Genomic DNA, 18,781 nt, shown 5'->3' on the forward strand with positions numbered 1-18,781 from the left:
ATCCTGCCAAGAGAACCCCCCTCCCCCAGGCCCTGTGTAGTGGCACAGCAAACTCCCCAATGCTGTGTGTCATTCCCACAGAAACATTAAAGCTGGAAAATTGGTGAAGAACAGGTGTGCCCTGGGGGAGGCAAAGGTGCTGTGGGGGGAGTAATTTCTGGGGTGATGGAGGGCTCTGAGCCCAGGCCTCAAATCCTGCCCCTTGAAATGGCCCCACTTCAAGAATCTTCTGTGAGAGTCCTAGGTTTAGAAAAATTAAAAAAAATTTTTTATCAAGTAAGCTCCACAGCCCAGTGCGGAGCCCAGTGTGGAGCTCGAACTCATGACCCTGAGATCACGACCTGAGCTGAGATAAAAGAGTCCAACGCTTAACCAACTGAGTCACCTAAGATTTTCTTTTTTTTTTTTTAATTTACTTATTCATAGAGACACACACACAGAGAGAGGCAGAGACACAGGCAGAGGGAGAAGCAGGCCCCATGCAGAGAGCCTGATGCAAGGGACTGGATCCCAGGACTCCAGGATCAGGCCCTGGGCTGCAGGGGGCGCTAAACCGCTGAGCCACCGGGGCTACCCCTGCCTAGGATTTTCTTTATCCCAGTCCAAACATTCTGGGAGAGAGAACTCTACAAGCCTTAGCTGAGCTCCAGAAAGTTCTGGGCAGCAATGGAGGGGGACTTGCGGTGTGTGCGGCAGGGGGACCATCAGAAGACACACTTCCATGTTTGGCCTCAGGCTGTTCAGGGAAACATGTTCTTTTCAGTGTTTTCAGAGATGTAGATGGTTTTCTTTTCTTTTTTGAAAAAATATTTTATTCAGGAGAGACACAGAGAGGGAGGCAGAGACACAGGCAGAGGGAGAAGCAGGCTCCCTGCAGGGAGCCTCATCTGGGGACTCCAGGATCAGGCCCTGACCTGAAGGCAGGCGCCACACCGCTGAGCCACCCAGGTCAGGCGTCCCTCTTTTCTTTCTTTTCTTTTTTTAAAGATTTTATTTATTAGAGAGAGAGAGAGAGAGAGAGAGAGAGAGGAGCAGGGGGAGGGGGGGAAGCAGGCTCCCTGCTGAGCTCCATCCCAGGGCCCTGGGGTCATGACCGGAGCAGAAGGCAGCTGCTTCCCCAACTGAGCCACCCAGGTGCCCCTACAAGGTTTTCTTAAGGAAAACATTCCTGGACAGTGGAAGTAACAGTTTCATTTCAAAGGACGGGCTCGACAATCCAGTAGAGTCTTCCCTTGAAGGGGCAGGCAGGTCACGAGTTCCCACCTGCGTGCGCTGCGTCTTCCCGGGAGAACTTTTCTGGAAGGTGGGAAACGGCACAGCAAAACGTCATGTGTCAGCAATTAGCGAGTGTGATGACAACGTCGATGTTTACCCCCACACAGCGGCCAGCTGGGGCCAGGCGGGGAACCACGTGTGCTCCCCCCACCCCTTCCCCACCCCCGTCACAGCCGGGACACCGGGGGGCTCAGCCCTGTGGATGTTCAGTCCCGCCAGCCCGCAGACCCCCTGCTTTGAATGATTCAGTAACTCCCCTCAGGGGCGCCGGGGTGGCTCAGTGGGTCAAGCATCAGCCTTTGGCTCAGGTCACGATCTCGGGGGCCTGGGATCGAGTCCTGCATCCGGCTGCCTGCTCAGGGGGGAGCCCGCTTCTCCCTCCCCCTCTGTGATCTCACTCTTGCTCTCTCTCTCAAAAAAAATAAAAGGAAAGAGGGGACCCCCCTCCGTTTGAGTGCCCCCAGGTCTTCCAGCCCTGAGCTCCCGCACCCAGGACCCGGGGCGCCTCGCCCGCCTTCCCTGCGGCCCCCACGCAGGCACCTCACTTTATTTTTATTTTTATTTTTTTTTAATTTTTATTTATTTATGATAGTCACAGAGAGAGAGAGAGAGAGAGAGGCAGAGACACAGGCAGAGGGAGAAGCAGGCTCCATGCACCGGGCGCCCGACGTGGGATTCGATCCCGGGTCTCCAGGATCGCGCCCTGCTGCGCCACCCAGGGATCCCGGTACCTCACTTTAAAATGACCCTTGGTGACGTGCTCTGTCCCTCAGAGGTCATTCCCGGAGACCATCTGATAGACTGTGCCGGCCCCGAAGTTCGGTTAGGAGCCGGGGGGTCGGGGAGGTCGGGGGGCCCAGGGCAACCCCCCCCTTTGCCAGTGTGTCCCGCACACGGAGCCTAGAACCCTTGGCCGGGCGGAGAGGGGGCGCTGCGCAGGAGCAGAGGGAGAAACCTGAGGACGTCTCTGCGGGGGGACAAGGGGCGTCCTGGTAGGTGCGCCCGGGTCCCTGCGCGCGGCCCACAGGAGTAGGGCAAAGTGCACCCAGCCTTGAGGTGCGGCGCTTATGTCCCGGCCACGGGGGTTGCGCCCCACCTTGACGCAAGTGGCTGGGCCCCGCAGAGGGAGGCCCGGGGTGCAGGGGGAAGGTCAGCAGGTCACGGGAGCCCGTCCTCCGTGCCAACGCATGCAGCCGCCTCCGCCGAGGGCACCCGCACCGAGGCTCAGGGGCGCCTTCAGCGCTTCTAGAGCAGGGCTCCGGGGTTCCGGGAGCCCCGGCCTCGGCCTCGGCCTTCCCGGCGGGTGAGTGAAACGACGTCATGCGCGCCCGGGCACTGGCTGTCCAGGGAGGGACGGAGGCCAGCGGGAAACGCGGGACAAGCACCCTCACGTGCTGACCCCAGGAAGACAGGGAGCACACGGTGACCCGGGAAGCGTCCTCCTGAGACGGGCGGCCCGGCAGCCCCACGCGGGCCGTGGTTCATACCCATAGTCAGGAGGAGCGCGCTTGGTGGTGGAGGGCGGGGGTCAGCCCGGGCTGCGCTGCCTCCCAGCGGACAAGGCCTAACGCCCACTGCGCTCTCGGGACCCCTGGGAGGTCCCACAGCGGCCCGGAGGGCGAGCCAGGAGGCAGCGGGCTGTGGGCAGAGCACCTTGGCCCCTGCCGCCCGCCCCCGCTGCTGCCAGAACAGCACAGCTCTGTCGGGAAGAACCTGTGGGGGGCTTTCGTACTCTGCAAAAATACACGAGGGGCTGTTTCTTTTTCTTTTTTTTTTTTTAAGATTTTTTATTTATTTATTGATGAGAGACAGAGAGAGAGAGAGAGAGAGAGAGAGGGAGGCAGAGCAGAAGCAGGCTCCATGCAGGGAGCCTGACGTGGGACTCGATCCAGGATCTCCAGGATCAGGCCCTGGGCTGAAGGCGGCGCTAAACTGCTGAGCCACCCGGGCTGCCCTCTTTTTTTTTTTTTTTTTTAAGACAAGTGATGTCATTAACCTAATCCATAATCCATGTTTTCCCTTTAAAAAAAAACTGTGGTAAAACCTACCTAACATAGAATTTACCATCTTAATCAATTTTTTGAGAAAGAGAATGAGAGAGGAGTGGAAGAGCCTGAGTGTGAGAGAATCACAAGCAGATTGTGTGCTGAGTGAGGAGCCTGACGTGGGGCTCAATCCCATGACCCTGGGATCATGACCTGAGCCAAAACCAAGAGACTGATGCTCAACCAACCGAACCACCCAGGCGCTCCACATCTTAACCATTTTTAAGTGACAACTGGGTGGCATTAATGACATTCACAATATTGCGTAACCATCACCACCATCTACTTCCAGCCTTTCCCAGGACCTCACACAGAACCCCTGTACTCATCAGGCAACAGCTCCCTATTTCTCAGTGACTCCAGCCCCTGGGAACCCACCTACTTTCTCTATGGATTCGCGAATTCTCGGTGTTTCACACAAGTGGAATCACACAGCGTGTGTCCTTTCGTGACTGGCTTCTTCCACTCGGCATCCGGTGTTCAGGCTCACCCACGGGGCGGCATCAGGACTTCACCGTCTTCATGGCTGAACAATATTCCACCGCACTATGCACTGCCCACGCTTATCCACCCACCTGCTGACACACACGTGAATCCTTTCTGCGCTTTGCCTGCTGTGAACAAGGCTAGTCCAGTTTTTTAAAGATTTTGTCTGAGAGTGAGAGAGCTCACGAGCAGAGTGAAGAGCAGAGGGAGAGGGAGAAGCAGGCTCCCTGCTGAGCATGGAGCCCAATGTGGGGTTCAATCCCATGACCCTGAGATCATGAGCCATCCGGGTGCCCAAGCTTAGTCGTTTTTAAAAGCAGCAAACGTTCACTAGCTCATCTGCCACATTAATGCTCTGAGGCACGTCACCAGTTCCCCAGAGCAGACGCTGCACATGGTGAACGTGGGCCCGGCGCTTCCCATCACATGGTCCAGTGAGGCGGGTACTGGGATCTCCCCCATTTACCAGGGGAGGCTGTCGAAGCTCAGGGCCTGGGTACCTTGCCCCGAGGTCCCGCAGCGCCTGGGGCTCACACCCTCCAGAAGCGCCCTGCAGCCCCAGAGCCCTACTGCCTGGCCAGAGCAGGCCTTCCAGAACCTATTCTGTTTCCAGCATACACATGTGCCAGAGGCACAGAACGGGAAGGTGACTTCTGTCTCACATGTTTTTCAACAGCTGTCAGCATGAGGGAGGTCCTCAGAAGCTCGAGGCGTGGCCTTAGGGGAGAGCGCTCCACCAGCAGGGCTGGGGCCCAGCACCCCTCACGCCCCAGCACCAAGCCCTGGCAGCCCATGTGGGCGTCCTGGTCCTGCGGGACTGCGCCCCCTGCCTCCCACGGAGGGTATTACACAGGAGAGTCTCCTCTGGGGCCGCCGCTCCATGCACCCCCAGAGCTGTCACTTCCACGTGGCAGGCACCACCCGATGACCCCCCACGGACTCTCCCAGGACCCCTGCAGAAGAAAGCACGCACTATGGTCCCACAGGTTTTGTTGTGTGGCTCACAAGCCCTAACTGTTCTCTGGGGGAGGCCCTGCCTCTGGGAATGACACAGCTCAGAGGGCCTTGCCAGCAGAGAGCACCCCTGTCCCCAACCGGCTCCCCGTTCCCTGGGCCACTCCGGGTCCAGGACCTGCTGTCCCTCCTTGATGGATTCCCTGTGCGCTTACGTTCCAGGACAGGTGGCTGCTTTTAGGATCTGCCCCAAAACACCTCTGGCCCCTTTGCTGTCTGCTACTGTCACATCCCAGCCACTTCCTCACTCTCAATTCCCCCTGCCCCCCCCCCCCCCTCCGCCGCCGCCCCGTCCTGGCCAGACTGCCACTCCCCTTCCCCACTGACCACAGGCAAAGGACAAGAATGGGGCTCTGGGCCCAGACTGGTCTGAATCCCAGCTTCTTAAAAGAGCAAATCACGAGAAACAAGCATACTCAAGAGATGTGGTGTGCTCGTACTTTGCCCACCTTGCCAGAAGGTGGTGTGAGCTCCCAGGGCCCAGCTGTGTCCCCACACCACGCCCTGGGGCCCTGCCACCTGCAGTGGGGTGGATAGTGGACAGCAGCCAAGAACGCGACTTTGTCTCTCAAACAAGCCTGCAGGCTGCAGCCCCCGGAGGGCCGTGCTCGTGCTTCTTCCTGATTTCCAGGCTTCTCTGGCTTGGGGAGGCTGCTGCTTACAGAACTAAGCTCACAGACGTGGCACTCAAGCTAGAACAATCTGTCACAGGAATGCAAAGCTTTTTATATAGAAATTCTGAAACTCGGTGTCCAAAAACAGGGGTTTATTTTTACATTCTGTAAACATGAGCTTCAGGATCAGCACAAAGATGGAGCGATCTCAATGGTGTTTATCCGAAGGACAGTCTGTGGGTTCACGATAACTGGAAGAGAGAGAACAGGGTCACAGCTTGGCCACGTCTGCGGTGTTCATGAGCCACAGTGAGACCCTGTGGCTGGACCACCTGCTCTTTCCACGGGGGGTCGGCCTGGCACTGGCCCTCCCCAGGCGGAACCCAGGCCCCATGGGGACCCCGCTGGCCACGTGCCTGTCCTGCCCCATGCTCCGGGAGCCCCTTCAGAAGCAGCAGAGGGTGGAGGAGAGGCTCCTGTGAACCTGACCTGAGGCGGAGCCAGCCTACTCTGTCAGGGTATTTTAGCACCTCCCCAATACTGGCAGCTCAGGCCAGTGGTGATGAGGGTGACTGAGGACTGTGCATGCTATACACTTCCCAGACAGGATCCCACACCTGTGGGTCCTAGGCTTGAGGAGCCCCCACCTTACGGGGGGTTGTGACTTCCAGGGGTGCCTACTGCAGGGATGGGCCTGTTCCTGCTTGTGGATTCACGGGGCTGTGGGGGGTGGCCACGGACTGGACCAAAGAAAGCTAATGGGGACAGGACGAGTTGGGGGAAGCACAGGCCAGGCCTCAACTGGCACTCCCTCAAGATGGGGAGGGGCAGAAAGTGGAGTGACAGCTGGTCTGGCACCTACCTGGGGCCTCCTGTGACCCCATGTGTCCCAGGACCCTCCATCTTGGATGTGTGGGGCCTGGCCCCCACCTGGGGGCTACTGCCCTCACTCAGGAGATGCCCTCACCTTCCCGACCTCTCGTACCATAGTCTGGGACACCCCTGCAGCGTGCCCCAAAGAGCCACCGCAAGAGGCTTCCTCTCCTCTTCCCGCTAACTGGCTGCTGAACCCACCCCAGGGCCCCGCTGCTCCCTCACACCTGGCGGGAGGGGGGCACCCATGGGTGAGGTCTGTGCTGTGAAATCACCCGTCACATTCACTGCTGCTGCTCTACTCCGGGTCTCCTTAGACCACATCAGGGCCACCTCTCCCCGCTGTGCAGCCCAAGTATTTGGACACCAATGGTCAGCATCCGCCCTGCCCCTGCCCCTGGCCCTCATGCTGTACCTGCCAGCACGTTACGCAGCTCCCGGGCTGACATACCCTGCCAGTTCCCTCTCTCGTCCATAGTCAGTTTTGCTCCTTCACTTTGACCCTTGACCTCACCCCTTCCCACCTGAACCTTCCCTCCACCCCCGCCGTCCCCAGGAGACCCCTGGACTTCCTGCCCGGCAGTGAGGCCATCAGAGGGACACTCACTTCATCACCAAGCCACACTCTGCACGGCCCTTCACCCTATGCTCCTCACCCCATCCCACGCTGGCTCTCCCTTCTCTGTCAACCAACGGCCCTCTTCCTCAGGCCTCCGTCCACCCCTGGATATATGTACCCAGAGGCACAAGGTCAGGTGTTGCTCAGGTCCCACCAGTTATCTAAGATTCCTTCCGGTTCTCGTGTGGAGTGGCAGTTTGCTCATGGCACTGCGGGGGGAATGCTCTGCTGAGAGGACTGCCTTGCCCCACCCCGTTTATTTATCGAGTCTCCATGCTGGACAGGAGTCACCTCTGGTGCTTCTGGCACAAATGGTGCTGCCACTGATGCCCGTCCGTGGGTCATGGGACATGCTGTGCCAGTCTGAGGTGAAGGCAAATGTTCCCCTTGCCATTGTGACCTGCTGGCACATTGTGGTCCAGTGGCAGTGGCTGAGGTCCCAGGGCCCCTCCCTCCACACCCCTGCTCTGCTTACGAGTGACTTCTACCTGCCCGGCCCCATCTAACCCAGGAGACCGGGGCTGAGCTCCGTCCCGTGTCTGTGGCCGCTGTCCCTGCCAGCAGCCACAGGACCGAGCATAGTGGGGGACCGAGCACAGTGGGGACGGGGCACCAGCCACACTTTGTCTAACTCACCTTTCGTCTTCCTGTAGTTTTTCCTCTTCTTAAATTTCATATTAATTTTTGGCCATGATTCTGTCTTTTCGATGACCGTGGCTTCTACTCGAACGAGATCCTTTCTAGAAAGAAGAAAATAAACAATGACCTACCTTCTTAATTATTTTTCAATCTTACTAATGGTGTGTAAGAATTTCCAAAACAAAGTTTTACTTTCTTTTCTGCTGATTATAAATTATACCCTCCCTGCAGATAATTTGAAAACCTCAAAGAAGCACGACAGAAGGGGAGGAGGCAGGGGCAATGGGCAAAATGAGAGGGGGGGGGGGCAGCCCACGTGGCTCAGTGGTTTAGTGCCGCCTTTAGCCTATGGTATGATCCTGAAGACCCAGGATCAAGTCCCGTGTCAGGCTCCCTGCATGGAGCCTGCTTCTCGCTCTCTCTGTGTCTGTTTCTGTCTCTCTCTCTGTGTCTCTCATAAATAAATAAATAAAATCTTAAAAAGAAAAAAGAAAAGAAAAGAAAAGAAAAGGGGACTAAGAGGTGTGAACTTCTGGCTGTGAAATAAACCAGCCATGGGGGGGTGGCTCAGCACCAGGAATATGGTCCACAACACTGTAATCATTTTGGGAGGTGACCCAGGGCAATAGGCCCATGGCGGACTGCACTCTGTAATGTACCAAGACATCGTGTACACCTGACATGGATACGATACTGTATGTGAATTATAACCTGATACTAATAAAAGAGAACAGCACAGGGGCACCTGGTGTCCCAGTTGGAGAAGTGTGGGACTCTTGATCTTGGGGTTGTGAGTTTGAGCCACATGTGGGGAGAGTGTTTACTTTACAAAAAAGAAAAGAGAAGAGAAGAAAAAAGAGACAGGGTGGTCTGTCAACAAATCGTACAAGTCTCCACTGTAATAAATTGTAATAGAACAATGGTCTGGCCTGGGTGTCCTCTGCATGGCCTCCCTCACAGATCGTGCAGGCCCTAGACAAAGCCCAGCATTAGTGAGCGCGTTACCCAAGGAGTGGCTTGCCAAGTAACGTGAAGTTGTCAGCTCCAACCAATAGGACCTGGGAAATGAAACAGGCATGTTACCAACAAGTGACAGTAAAGTCAGTGATGCAAACAATGGAGCATGAGGAAGGAACCAGCCACCCAACAGTGTGCTACGGACTTGATCTGCCAGCCTACTAGCTGTTCCTCAGGGTTCAAACCAGTGAGAATGTGAGCCAGCCCCTGGCTGCTGAGCCACAGAGCTGCGGCTACCTCCCAGATAGGCCCATCAGTGCAGCCAGGACAAGTGTCGTTGAGTACCTGACTCGGTGATTGTGCTTCCAGAGAAGAGTGTCAACCGCCTGTGTAAATAACGGTGGCTTTTTTTTTTTTTTTTTTACTTTTTATAGAAAGTTATATACGGCGAAAATCCTACTGCGGTGTCCTTGGAAGCAGTTTATAACACTGCTAATTCTGCCAAGATTTAGGTTCAAGTGTATTTTTTAAAGATTGCAAAATTCCACGTGGATGTTTCAACAACTGTCCTTTGCATGGCCAAGTGCGGCCTCAGATGAACGCATCTTTGCATTACAAGGGCAGATGAGAAAAACACCCAATGACATAAAGCTTAAATATTTTAAGGTGAAGTGTATTTTACAACAACATCAACGGACTTCATATGTTCGATGATGACAAATAATCAAAACACTGTATTACAGTCACTTTCAGGGTGACACGTTCTCTTCTACTGCATTTCCTTTTTTTTTTTTTTTTTTTTAAAGATTTTATTTATTTATTCATGATAGTCACACAGAGAGAGACAGAGAGGCAGAGACACAGGCAGAGGGAGAAGCAGGCTCCATGCACCGGGAGCCCGATGTGGGATTCGATCCCGGGTCTCCAGGATCTGCCCCCGGCCAAAGGCAGGCGCCAAACCGCTGCGCCACCCAGGGATCCCTGCATTTCCTAAGTTAGGAAAAACAGTTTGCGTTAGGTGGTGGTTTCTAGAATGTTTTTGTTAATGTGAAATGTTTCAAAATGATATCTTTATAGGGGGTACCTGGTTGGCTCAGTTCGTGGAATGCATGACTCTCAATCTTGGGGTCATAAATTTGAGCCTCATGTTGGGTGTAAATTACTAAAAAAAAAAAAAACTTAAGAAAAAAAAATTCCCTTTCAAAAATGGTCAGATATACCTCTAAAGTCTCCTACTTATTTTAGATGTTATATAGAGTAAGTGTGCCCTTGCCCATGAGCTCATGACAGAGCCACTGTCATTAAGGAGAAGTAAGTCCTCCTGGCTGTTGAAGCCCTATATGGTTGATTAGTTCAGCTCTGAGCTCAGTTCACCGGCTGAGAACAGCATCTTAGAAACAAGAGTTTAAGGGGGCTCAGTGGTTGAGCATCTGCCTTTGGCTCAGGTCGTGATCCCGGGGTCCTGGGATTGAGTCCTGCGTTGGGTGAGCAGGGAGCCTACTTCTCCCTCTCCCTCTGCTGCTCCCCCTGCTTGTGCTCTGTCTCTCTCTCTCTCTCTCTCTCTGTCAAATGAATAAATAAAATCTTAAAAAAACCAGAGTTTTGGTTTAAGTACACAAAAACTCTGCAACCACAAAAGAGGAGTTTTAATCAATAAAAAAACCCATATATGCTATGGCACATTATGTTAGCAGTTAAACACATCCTAGAAAAACGATCTAATATAGAAAGCTCATATATACATATATAAATATATATTAGAACTTATTAGAGAGAGAGTGAGTGGGTGAGAGAATGCACAGAGGGAGAGGGAGACACAGTCCCAAGCAGACTCTATCTCGAGTGCAGAGCCCGATGTGGGGCTTGATCTGATTCTGAGACCACGACCTGAGGTGAAAACAAGAATCTGATGCTCAGCTGACTGAGCCACCCAGGCACCCCTGAAAACTTACATTTGATATACTTTTATAAATAGAATAAGAAAAAAACAAAGAAGTCTGCCCCAAACAACAAGAAGAATTGTAAGTGATGGGTAGAAATACCAGGCTAAACATGCAGACCAAGCAGTGTGGAATGGCCGGTAGACATACCAGTCCCTGGGAAATGCCTCTAAAACCAGTCCTTCTGCTTAAAAGCAGCAGCCATCAAGTCTAACACCACAGTAGTGTTCCTGCAGAAACACTCGCCCCGTCAGTGTGGGGCTGAACCCCTGTCTGCAACCGGGATGCTCATTACGCTCTAAGGGAGGGTGCTCCTGAGACGGGAGCTCCATCAGCACACGTGTTTTCCTTGGAGGAAGGGTGGCCCGCCTCCCTGTGAGGGGAAGTCTCCTGAGCTGCCCTTGCAGTCCCTCGCCCTGCTGGGCTTCAGCCACCCCCAAGGGGACACCTGCCCTCTCCTGTCCCTTGGCTCTGCTCACCCTCTCCCGCTGACCTGAGGAAGGCTCCCCAGGATAGCACACCTGGTGACTGAACTCCTGGGGCACACAGACCCTGTTGCACTCACCTTCTCCAGCCGTATCCTCTCTCCACATGCAATGTCTAATTCGTTGTTGATTAAAATCAGGTCCTCAGAGGTCACCTTCCACTGGTGGCTGGCGAAGTGCACCACAGCAAACAGCCTGCCATACTGGCCTGTGGCGATCAGCTCGTTCACCTTCCCCACGACCTCTAGGAGCGGGGAGAAAGCAGGCCAGGTGGCCAGCCGGTCAGCTACTCCCATTGGCACAGGCCTGCAGGGACAGTCATACAAGGCCCCAGGTCCCCTGCTCTCCCTCAGTGGGATGGGAAGTGGCGGTGGGGCTGCCGCCCGTGATTCTCTAGCCTGAGCACTAGGTGCACCTGGCTCCGTCCCTGTGACTCTGGGGTGCAAAGACCTTCACCCCATTGGATTCCCAGTCTTCTGTAAGAAAAAGCCAGAGGACTAGCAAAGTGAGAGCAGAGGCCTTTTTGCAAACCAGGAAAAGCTAGAATTACACCCTGTGGTGCTAGGTCCACCTGGAAGCCTCTGCCCGCACAGCCCGCACAGCTCCGGGCTTCCACTGCCTCACCTCAGGTCGCGATCCCTTCTCTCCTGCCCTGTTTGCTGTCTGATAAGCATCTGTGAGCCTTGACCTGCCCAGCCTGGCCTGAGGCTGGGTGCTGGGACAGGAGTGCACGGTGCCTGCCCTGGAAAGAGTCAGGCCCGAGCTGCTCCCGGAGAAAGGGCAGAGCACTGTTTATCTGGCACCACATCTCAAACGGTACTTTAAAACCAGAAGATGCCACGCGCTGACCTGCGTTTCCAGCCTTGTAAGGCAGAGGACACCGGGCTCCCTCGTGGCAACGGTGGCCGGCCACATTGTCCCTCCTCACGGGACACGCTCTGGGTCGACAGGAATCCTGACACCCCGAGTTTCTCCAACTCCCAGGCTGCACCCACACCTACTGACCACCATGCACATGGTTCTTCTGATGGCGGAGAAATCTTTTCCTGCCACTGTGTTTCCACCAACAGCGTGGACATAGGTGGAGCCGGGGGTCCTCCCTTGCTTACACTGCCTGCTTGGACTGTGGCTGGTGCTCGCGAGGGTTTGAATCTGTGTCAAGTGGCAAAAACGAGCCTGAGCATTCACACCGTGCTGAGTCTCAGGGCCCCTGGAAATGTGAGATCCTGTTCTGTGGCCAGGGGACCACCTTGTCGGGGGAGAAATAGGGGGTACCGCCCTCGTTTCCACATCTGGTACCTGCATGGTGTCTGGTCTCCTCAGCTGGGTCTGGCAGGACAACTTCTGGCCAAGGTGGTGAACTCAGTGATGTTTTAGGAACGTACCTGTAAAACAGATTTTACATGTACACGGCATGCCCATGGAAAAAGACAGTTCAGGATCTGTGAGAAACGGCTGTGCTCAAGCTGGGGGGACAGGGCTATGCCTGCCATATGCTCCCAGGAGGCCCCGGGCCATGTGGACACGGGACTCTCAGTACAGACTTGCCCCTCTGTGTGACCGCACATCTTCTCAGAAGGGCCACATATTTCAAGAAACATCCACTAATTACTCAATAATCAAAACGGAAAAAAAAAAAAAAAAAAATCAAAACGGGAATTCCAACCATTTCATCCCAGAAGCGCCCCTCCTCAGAAGAACTACCCCCCTGGGCCGGTGGCTCATCCGAGAAGACAGGACTCTCTTTCTTAGTGTCAGGGTACATGTTCTCTTAGAGGTGTGGGCTGCATCGATGCCCCTCCTTTGCCACCCCCAACGCTCCACCCAAAGGCAAGACATTCTCTGCCTCCCAACCGTGCTGCAGTGCCAGTCTAACACTCAGGGGCTCTGAGGGCAGGGCTCCAGTGACAGGAACACTTTGCTGCTCAGCCCTTACCTCTAACTCCCACCAGGTAAGAGTCTGCTTGGCCTTTGTGCACAGACAGGGGTTGGAGCCCCGCCTCTGTCACCAGACTAACAGGACCTTGGCAACCATCTCACTATTCTGTGCTCCAGTTTCTTTCACTGAGCAAATGGGAACAAAAACACCTGTCCCCAGGGCTGTGCAGGATCAGGAGGGATGGTGTGCCCGGAAGGACCGGGCAGTGTGGAGATGCACGCGGGAGCAGTGCTGCTGCAGCCAGGGTCTGCCCCTCCCTCCGCTCGGCCTGGAGGAAACAAGCTGGGTGCACAGGGAGGGAGCACAGAGGCAAAAGGTGGCAGGGTCTTTCTCACTTCTTGATCTACTTCTGCCTTGAATTCCTGAAATCTATGGAGAGGGGAGAGCTCAGTAGAGCCCAAATTGAATTATTCAGAATGGTTTTAAAGCTTCTATTGCTGTTTGCCACCAGAGAGGGAAATGTCCGTCTTTCTGCTGCAGAGTTCCATCAGGAGCCCCACTTGGGTGCGTACAACGAATGCTCCCCATGCTGTGGCTCTAATCACTTTGGTGTCAACCGGCCAAAAAATGAAACTGAGCTCATCCACTGTGCTAATCTCAGGGCACCTGGAAACACGTTCCCACCCTGTGGCCAAGCAATGATCTCTGACAGACAAGGAGGAGGAGAGTCCAATCGTGGGAGCTCTGGTCCCCTTGCTGGGCCCGGCCCTCCCTATGAGACAGACTATAAGACAACAGATGCTGGAGACCTGGAACTCATGGGGAAAGAGAAAGATTAACTCAAATTAACTAATGTTCTGCCTTAGGATCTCTCTCTCTCTAATCTGATTCTGTTTTTCGACTTCATCTTTTGAGAAACATAAAAGCCCCCCGAATCTTCCCACTTCTGAGTTGGGAATGCAGGAGCAGCTGATACCCCATAACAACTCATGGTACGCCAAGCACTGTCCTAAGCTAGCTAGCTATTATTTATTTATTTTTTATTTATTTATTTATTTAGTCCTAAGCTCTTTAAATGTGCAAATTTATTGAACGCGCAGAGGACTCCACTGAGAGAGATACTAACACCATATCCATCTTGCACAAAGCTCAGAGTGGACTACTTTGCTCATGGGCCCCTGGGTTGTGAGGGGTGGGACTGGGACAGGACCAGGAGCTTCCTTACTCTTCACTGCTACCCTCTACTGCTTTTGGATATTCCTACTGGGAATTTGGGTGGGATTTTGTCAAATTTACCTTCTGTAGTTTACATTAAAGGTTTTTTTCTCCCTGGGGTGCATGGGTGGCTCAGTCGGTTAAGCATCCAACTTCTGATTTCAACTCAGGTGGTGATCTTAGGGTCCTGGGACCCAACCCTGTGTTTGGGCTTCAGGCGCAGCTGGGAGTCTGCTTGAGATCCTCTCTCTCCTTCTTTTTCCCCTTCCCAAAGTAAATAAAATCTTAAAAAAAAATTAAAAAAAGATTTTTTCCTCTAAGAGTGATATTTTAATACTGAATATGTTCTTCCAAGAGATATTTAAGTTTTTCCTAAAAATTCTGATCCAACCTTCTTGTGATTCTAGCTCTCCGGTTAGAAGCCTCTAATTAGGAGCTAATAGATTTTTTATTTTTTAATTTATTTTTAAATTTTTATTTATTTATGATAGTCACAGAGAGAGAGAGAGGCGCAGAGACACAGGCAGAGGGAGAAGCAGGCTCCATGCACCAGGAGCCCGACGTGGGATTCGATCCCGGGTCTCCAGGATCGCGCCCTGGGCCAAAGGCAGGTGCCAAACCGCTGCGCCACCCAGGGATCCCGGGAGCTACTAGATTTTTTAAATAAAATACAGCTATGCAAGGCCTAAAAGCACATTCATCTTTGGACTCTGGATGTTCCATGGATGTTTATGTCAAGGGTTCTAAAAGTACTATCAAAAAAGGTATGAGAAAATGTAAATATCATTGAAAACCCACACATAGGCCGTTCTGACTTTAGAAAGATAGTCCTACAAAGGAAGAGTCACTCAAACCCATGTTTTGACATTACCCTTGTGGAACTGAAGTACTCTGTGAACCAAATCTTTGGGAAGCAGATCCCAGGGAAGCTGAGGAAACAAGAAACGGTGATCATTAGTGGTAAGAAATGCCACTGCTCTTCATTGCTGGTGCTGGAGTTGGAGCACCAGGTCACAACGTGTCTGTGGAAAAAATCTCCGTTGACAAAGCTAAAACACCATTGCTTGTGGTTATTACTTGTGTGTGTCCATCTGTTCATCACATCATTGAAAAGGGCCTAAAACAAGAACCCTCACCCACTGACCTGTTCCTTGATCGCCAAGTGCCCCGTAGGGTCAGATGCTGTTCTCTGCCTCCCAGACGGCCTGAGGAGCCCATCTCCTGCTAGGCTCACCCATGCTGTCCCTCCCAAATGGAGTTGGTTTCTGTGACCAATGACATGTGGCCGAGACGTGATAGCACAACACTTCTGAAATTACGTTATAAAAGAGTAGAATGGAGGCCTCCTGCCCATGACTAAGGTTGTGAGCTGGGAAACAGAAGATCCCGCCCCAGCAGACAGCCTGAGGGCAGCTTGAGAGCCAGAACCACCCAGCTAACCTGCTCCTGTACTACTCCTGACCATTGGAAATGGTGGGACATGACAAATGTCAACCACGCTAAGCTGCCAAGTTTTGGGGTGACTTATGATGCAGCAGTAGATGACTAATACACCAAGGGACAAAGGCCCAGAAATCAAATGTGGAGCTTAGAAGAGAAAAGGAGAGGGTAGCAACTCAGTAACTGTTGAGGATTTATTTATTCATTGCCTCTAAAGATGTCCTGTTACTGAAGTTTCCTCTATGGGGACCCCTGGCTGGCTTAGTCGGTAGACTATGCAGCTCTGGATCTCGGGGTCGTGAGTTTGAGCCCCACACTGGGTGTGGAGTCTACTTAAAATGAATTAAAAGTTTCCTCTATCTAGTTCTTTGACTTGTCGTTATGAATATCGAATCCCGCCAAACATTTCTTGCATCTACTGATGTGTTTGATTTTTATTTTTTATTTTTAAAGATTTTATTTATTTATTCATGAGAGACAGAAGCAGGGAGAGAAGCACGGTCCATGCAGGGAGCCGGATGTGGGACTTGATTCCGGGACTCCAAGATCACACCCTGGGCCGAAGGCAGGTGCTTAACTGCTGAGCCACCCAGTCGTCCTGCATTTAGTTTTTTTTTTTTTTTTTTAAATATTGAGCTACAATGTACTTTCCATGAAATTCACCCTATTACAGCTACCTCTTAGCAGGTGTTCCCAATTATTGGTATCTTGGGCTGGGTTCTCCTCTACTACCTTGCTGTGCCTGGGATTTAGATCCTCGTTCGGCCGTATCTCTTCTTTTTCTGGGACCATTCCTCGGGTGATTGTATCTAGATGAATGGATTTAAGTATCTTGTTTACACTGGTGACTCCCAGGTTTACACCTGCAGCCTGGATTTGACCACCCACTTGTCCATTTGCTGTCACCACTTGCAAGTCTGACAGGCATCTCAAAAACTACAAAGGCTCCAGATTCACCCTCATGCCTGCTTTTCCTCCCCATCTCACAAAATGGCAATGTCACCTTTCTAGTTGCTCAGGCCAAAAAATCTCAGTCCCTCTTGACCCTTTCCTCTCTCACACCCTCAGAGCTATCAGCAGATCAGCTCTCTCTTCGAGATCCAGGGTCTGACCACCTAAATCCCCCAAGCCACCATCAATCACATCTTGCTGGAATTATTACTAACACCCTGCTCTCCCCATTACCTCCCTTCTCTGTGCAGCAGCTAGAGTGACGCTGTGAAAACTCAGGTCAGATCTTGTCACTATTTTGCCAAAACCCTCCAAGAGCTTCCTATTTAATTCAGAGAAAAGCCAAAACCCTCACAAGGGCCTACAGGGCACGGGCAGTGTGATGCCCCCTCTCTCTCTCTCGCTCGCTTTGAGCCCATGTCTCAGGCTCTACCTCTTGTTCATTCTGCACCTGCCACTCTGGCTTCCTGGCTATTCTCGGAACATGCCAGGCACATGCCAAGTGCCTGCCTCGAAGCGTGTGTGCCTTGGCTGCTCTTCCCCTGAAACCTCCCTCCCCCATTTTCTCTGGGTGGACTCAAACAGCATCTCAGTAGAGAGGTCTTCCTGGACTATCCTATTTAAAACTGACCCTCTCCCACCCGCTTCATGCTTGAGTTTTCTCCCTAAGACTCACCAGCTTCTAATACACTATGTAATTTATTTTAAAAAATTTCCTTCTTGGGCAGCCTGGGTGGCTCTGTGGCTTAGCGGCGCCTTCAACTGACGGCCTAATCCTGGGGGTCCTGGGATCAAGTCCCACGTTGGGCTCCCTGCATGGAGCCTGTTTCTCCCTCTGCCTGTGTCTCTGCTTCTCTCTCTGTGTCTCTCATAAATATTCAGAATCTTAAAAAAAAAAAAAAAGTTGCCTGTCTTTCCACAGCCACCCTTCCCCCATCAGAATACTAGCACCATTAAGAGCAGGGATTATTTAAGTCTACGATGTATTCCACCCTTCCCCCCATCAGTGCTTGCGCATAAGAGGTGCTCAGTAAATGGTGGGCAAATGAATGAAGCCCTGGTTGGAATATGCCCTGGCAGTGGACTCCGCGCCTCCCTTGGAAGCCACCTCACTGTAACTCATCTACGGCCTTGGCTCAGTCCTGGACCCCGGAAGGAACAAATGTGCTCCCTCCTCACCCACGGGGTCGTCCTACAGCTCTGAGCACTGTGGTGTCTTCCATCCTGTTCCCCTCTCTCACTCCTCAAGGACCTGGCTGCTTACCATTCTGGTCACCTTCCGTGAACTCCACCTTACCTGTGTTTCTTAAAGTGGGGAGTCTGGAATTGAACACAGCGTTCCAAAGGCGGTCTTATGTCAGGACAAGGGAATAATTTCCACCGCTTTTGTAAAACTGTCCCTCCCTCCCTAAACCTGACTTTTACTAATGGAAAACGTCAAACACACGAGAAAGTAAAGAGGACAGAATCGAGAGTCCAGAGCCTTCACGCAGATTCGACGGTTATCAACTCGCGTTGCCCATTTTTGGGTGTACAGGGTCTCTGGCCCAACTTCGCAATGATTTTTAAGTGAATCACAGATACACTGCTTGAGCAGCAGAGATGTCAACGTGCTTCCACGGAAAGAAAATATTCTTTAGAAACACATCACCGAAGCACTGTTGTATCTAAGGAGAACACTTCTTCAATATCCGCAAATGTACACTTAGCCCTATTTTTAAAAAGATCTTATTTATCTATTCAGGACGAACACACAGAGAGAGGCAGACGTGGGGCTGGATCCCAGGACCTCGGGATCGCGACCTGGGGCGCAGACAGACCTCAGCCGCCGGCCACCCAGGCGTCCCCGGGCCTATTTTGAAAACATGGTTGGGGGCAGGGGGTGGCTCAGGTTCCGATCCTGGTGCCCGGCCCCAGCCCCGCTCCGGGCTCCCCGCTCTCCCGCTCCCTCTGCCCCTGCCCCTGCCCCTGCTCAGGTGCGCGCGCGCGCTGTCCCTCAAATAAATAAAACAGGCACGCCAGTCACTTCAAGCCAAGATAGTGCCTTTGGCGAACGTCACTGCTAACGAAAGGCACCAGGCCGAGCCTGGGCTGCCCCGACCGCAAGGCCAGCGCCGTGCCGGTCACCGCGCCGACAGCAAGCGGCCGACGCCGAAGGCATGGGGCGGACGCGGACCCGCACGCCGCGCTGCCCGCCTCCCACCCCGCTGCCCGCCTCTCACCGGCTCCGGGCCCTGCGGCTCTCGGGCCGCGGCGGCTGCAGGCGCACAGCAGCCGTCGGAAGCACACGGGCACGGCGCGGGCCGCCACGGCCGCCGCCATCTTCCCGCAGCCTCGGCCGGAAGCGGA

At 53.2% G+C, this 18,781-nt stretch overlaps 1 protein-coding gene across 2 annotated transcripts; it reads right to left on the reverse strand.

The window, feature by feature from the left end:
- Positions 1-5,569: 5,569 nt before the first annotated feature.
- Positions 5,570-18,778, reverse strand: LOC119864256 (39S ribosomal protein L21, mitochondrial-like). Of its 2 annotated transcripts, XM_038589112.1 has the most exons (7): positions 18,655-18,778; positions 14,913-14,970; positions 12,247-12,332; positions 11,028-11,191; positions 8,571-8,623; positions 7,563-7,666; positions 5,570-5,685 (listed from the first exon to the last, which is right to left on the reverse strand). In XM_038589112.1, the coding sequence occupies exons 1-7, from the start codon at positions 18,752-18,754 to the stop codon at positions 5,621-5,623; spliced, it is 630 nt and encodes a 209-aa protein (XP_038445040.1). In that variant the 5' UTR covers positions 18,755-18,778; the 3' UTR covers positions 5,570-5,620. The 2 variants fall into 2 exon arrangements, with proteins under 2 accessions (XP_038445040.1, XP_038445041.1); XM_038589113.1 differs by lacking the exons at positions 14,913-14,970; positions 18,655-18,778 and adding an exon at positions 14,123-14,181.
- Between the last annotated feature and the right edge of the window lie 3 nt (positions 18,779-18,781).

This window comes from Canis lupus, unplaced genomic scaffold (assembly GCF_011100685.1).
Source record: "Canis lupus familiaris isolate Mischka breed German Shepherd unplaced genomic scaffold, alternate assembly UU_Cfam_GSD_1.0 chrUn_S1655H1849, whole genome shotgun sequence".
Lineage (NCBI taxonomy): Eukaryota > Metazoa > Chordata > Mammalia > Carnivora > Canidae > Canis > Canis lupus.

Coding starts and splice junctions, on each gene's coding strand:
- LOC119864256 (XM_038589112.1), bottom strand. CDS start 18,754: ATGGCGGCGGCCGTGGCGGCCCGCGCCGTGCCCGTGTGCTTCCGACGG. Junction 7,667..8,570: donor CTTGGCAAGCCACTCCTTGG/GTAACGCGCTCA, acceptor TCTTCTTTCTAG/AAAGGATCTCGTTCGAGTAG. Junction 5,686..7,562: donor AAACTACAGGAAGACGAAAG/GTGAGTTAGACA, acceptor TCTCTCTTCCAG/TTATCGTGAACCCACAGACT.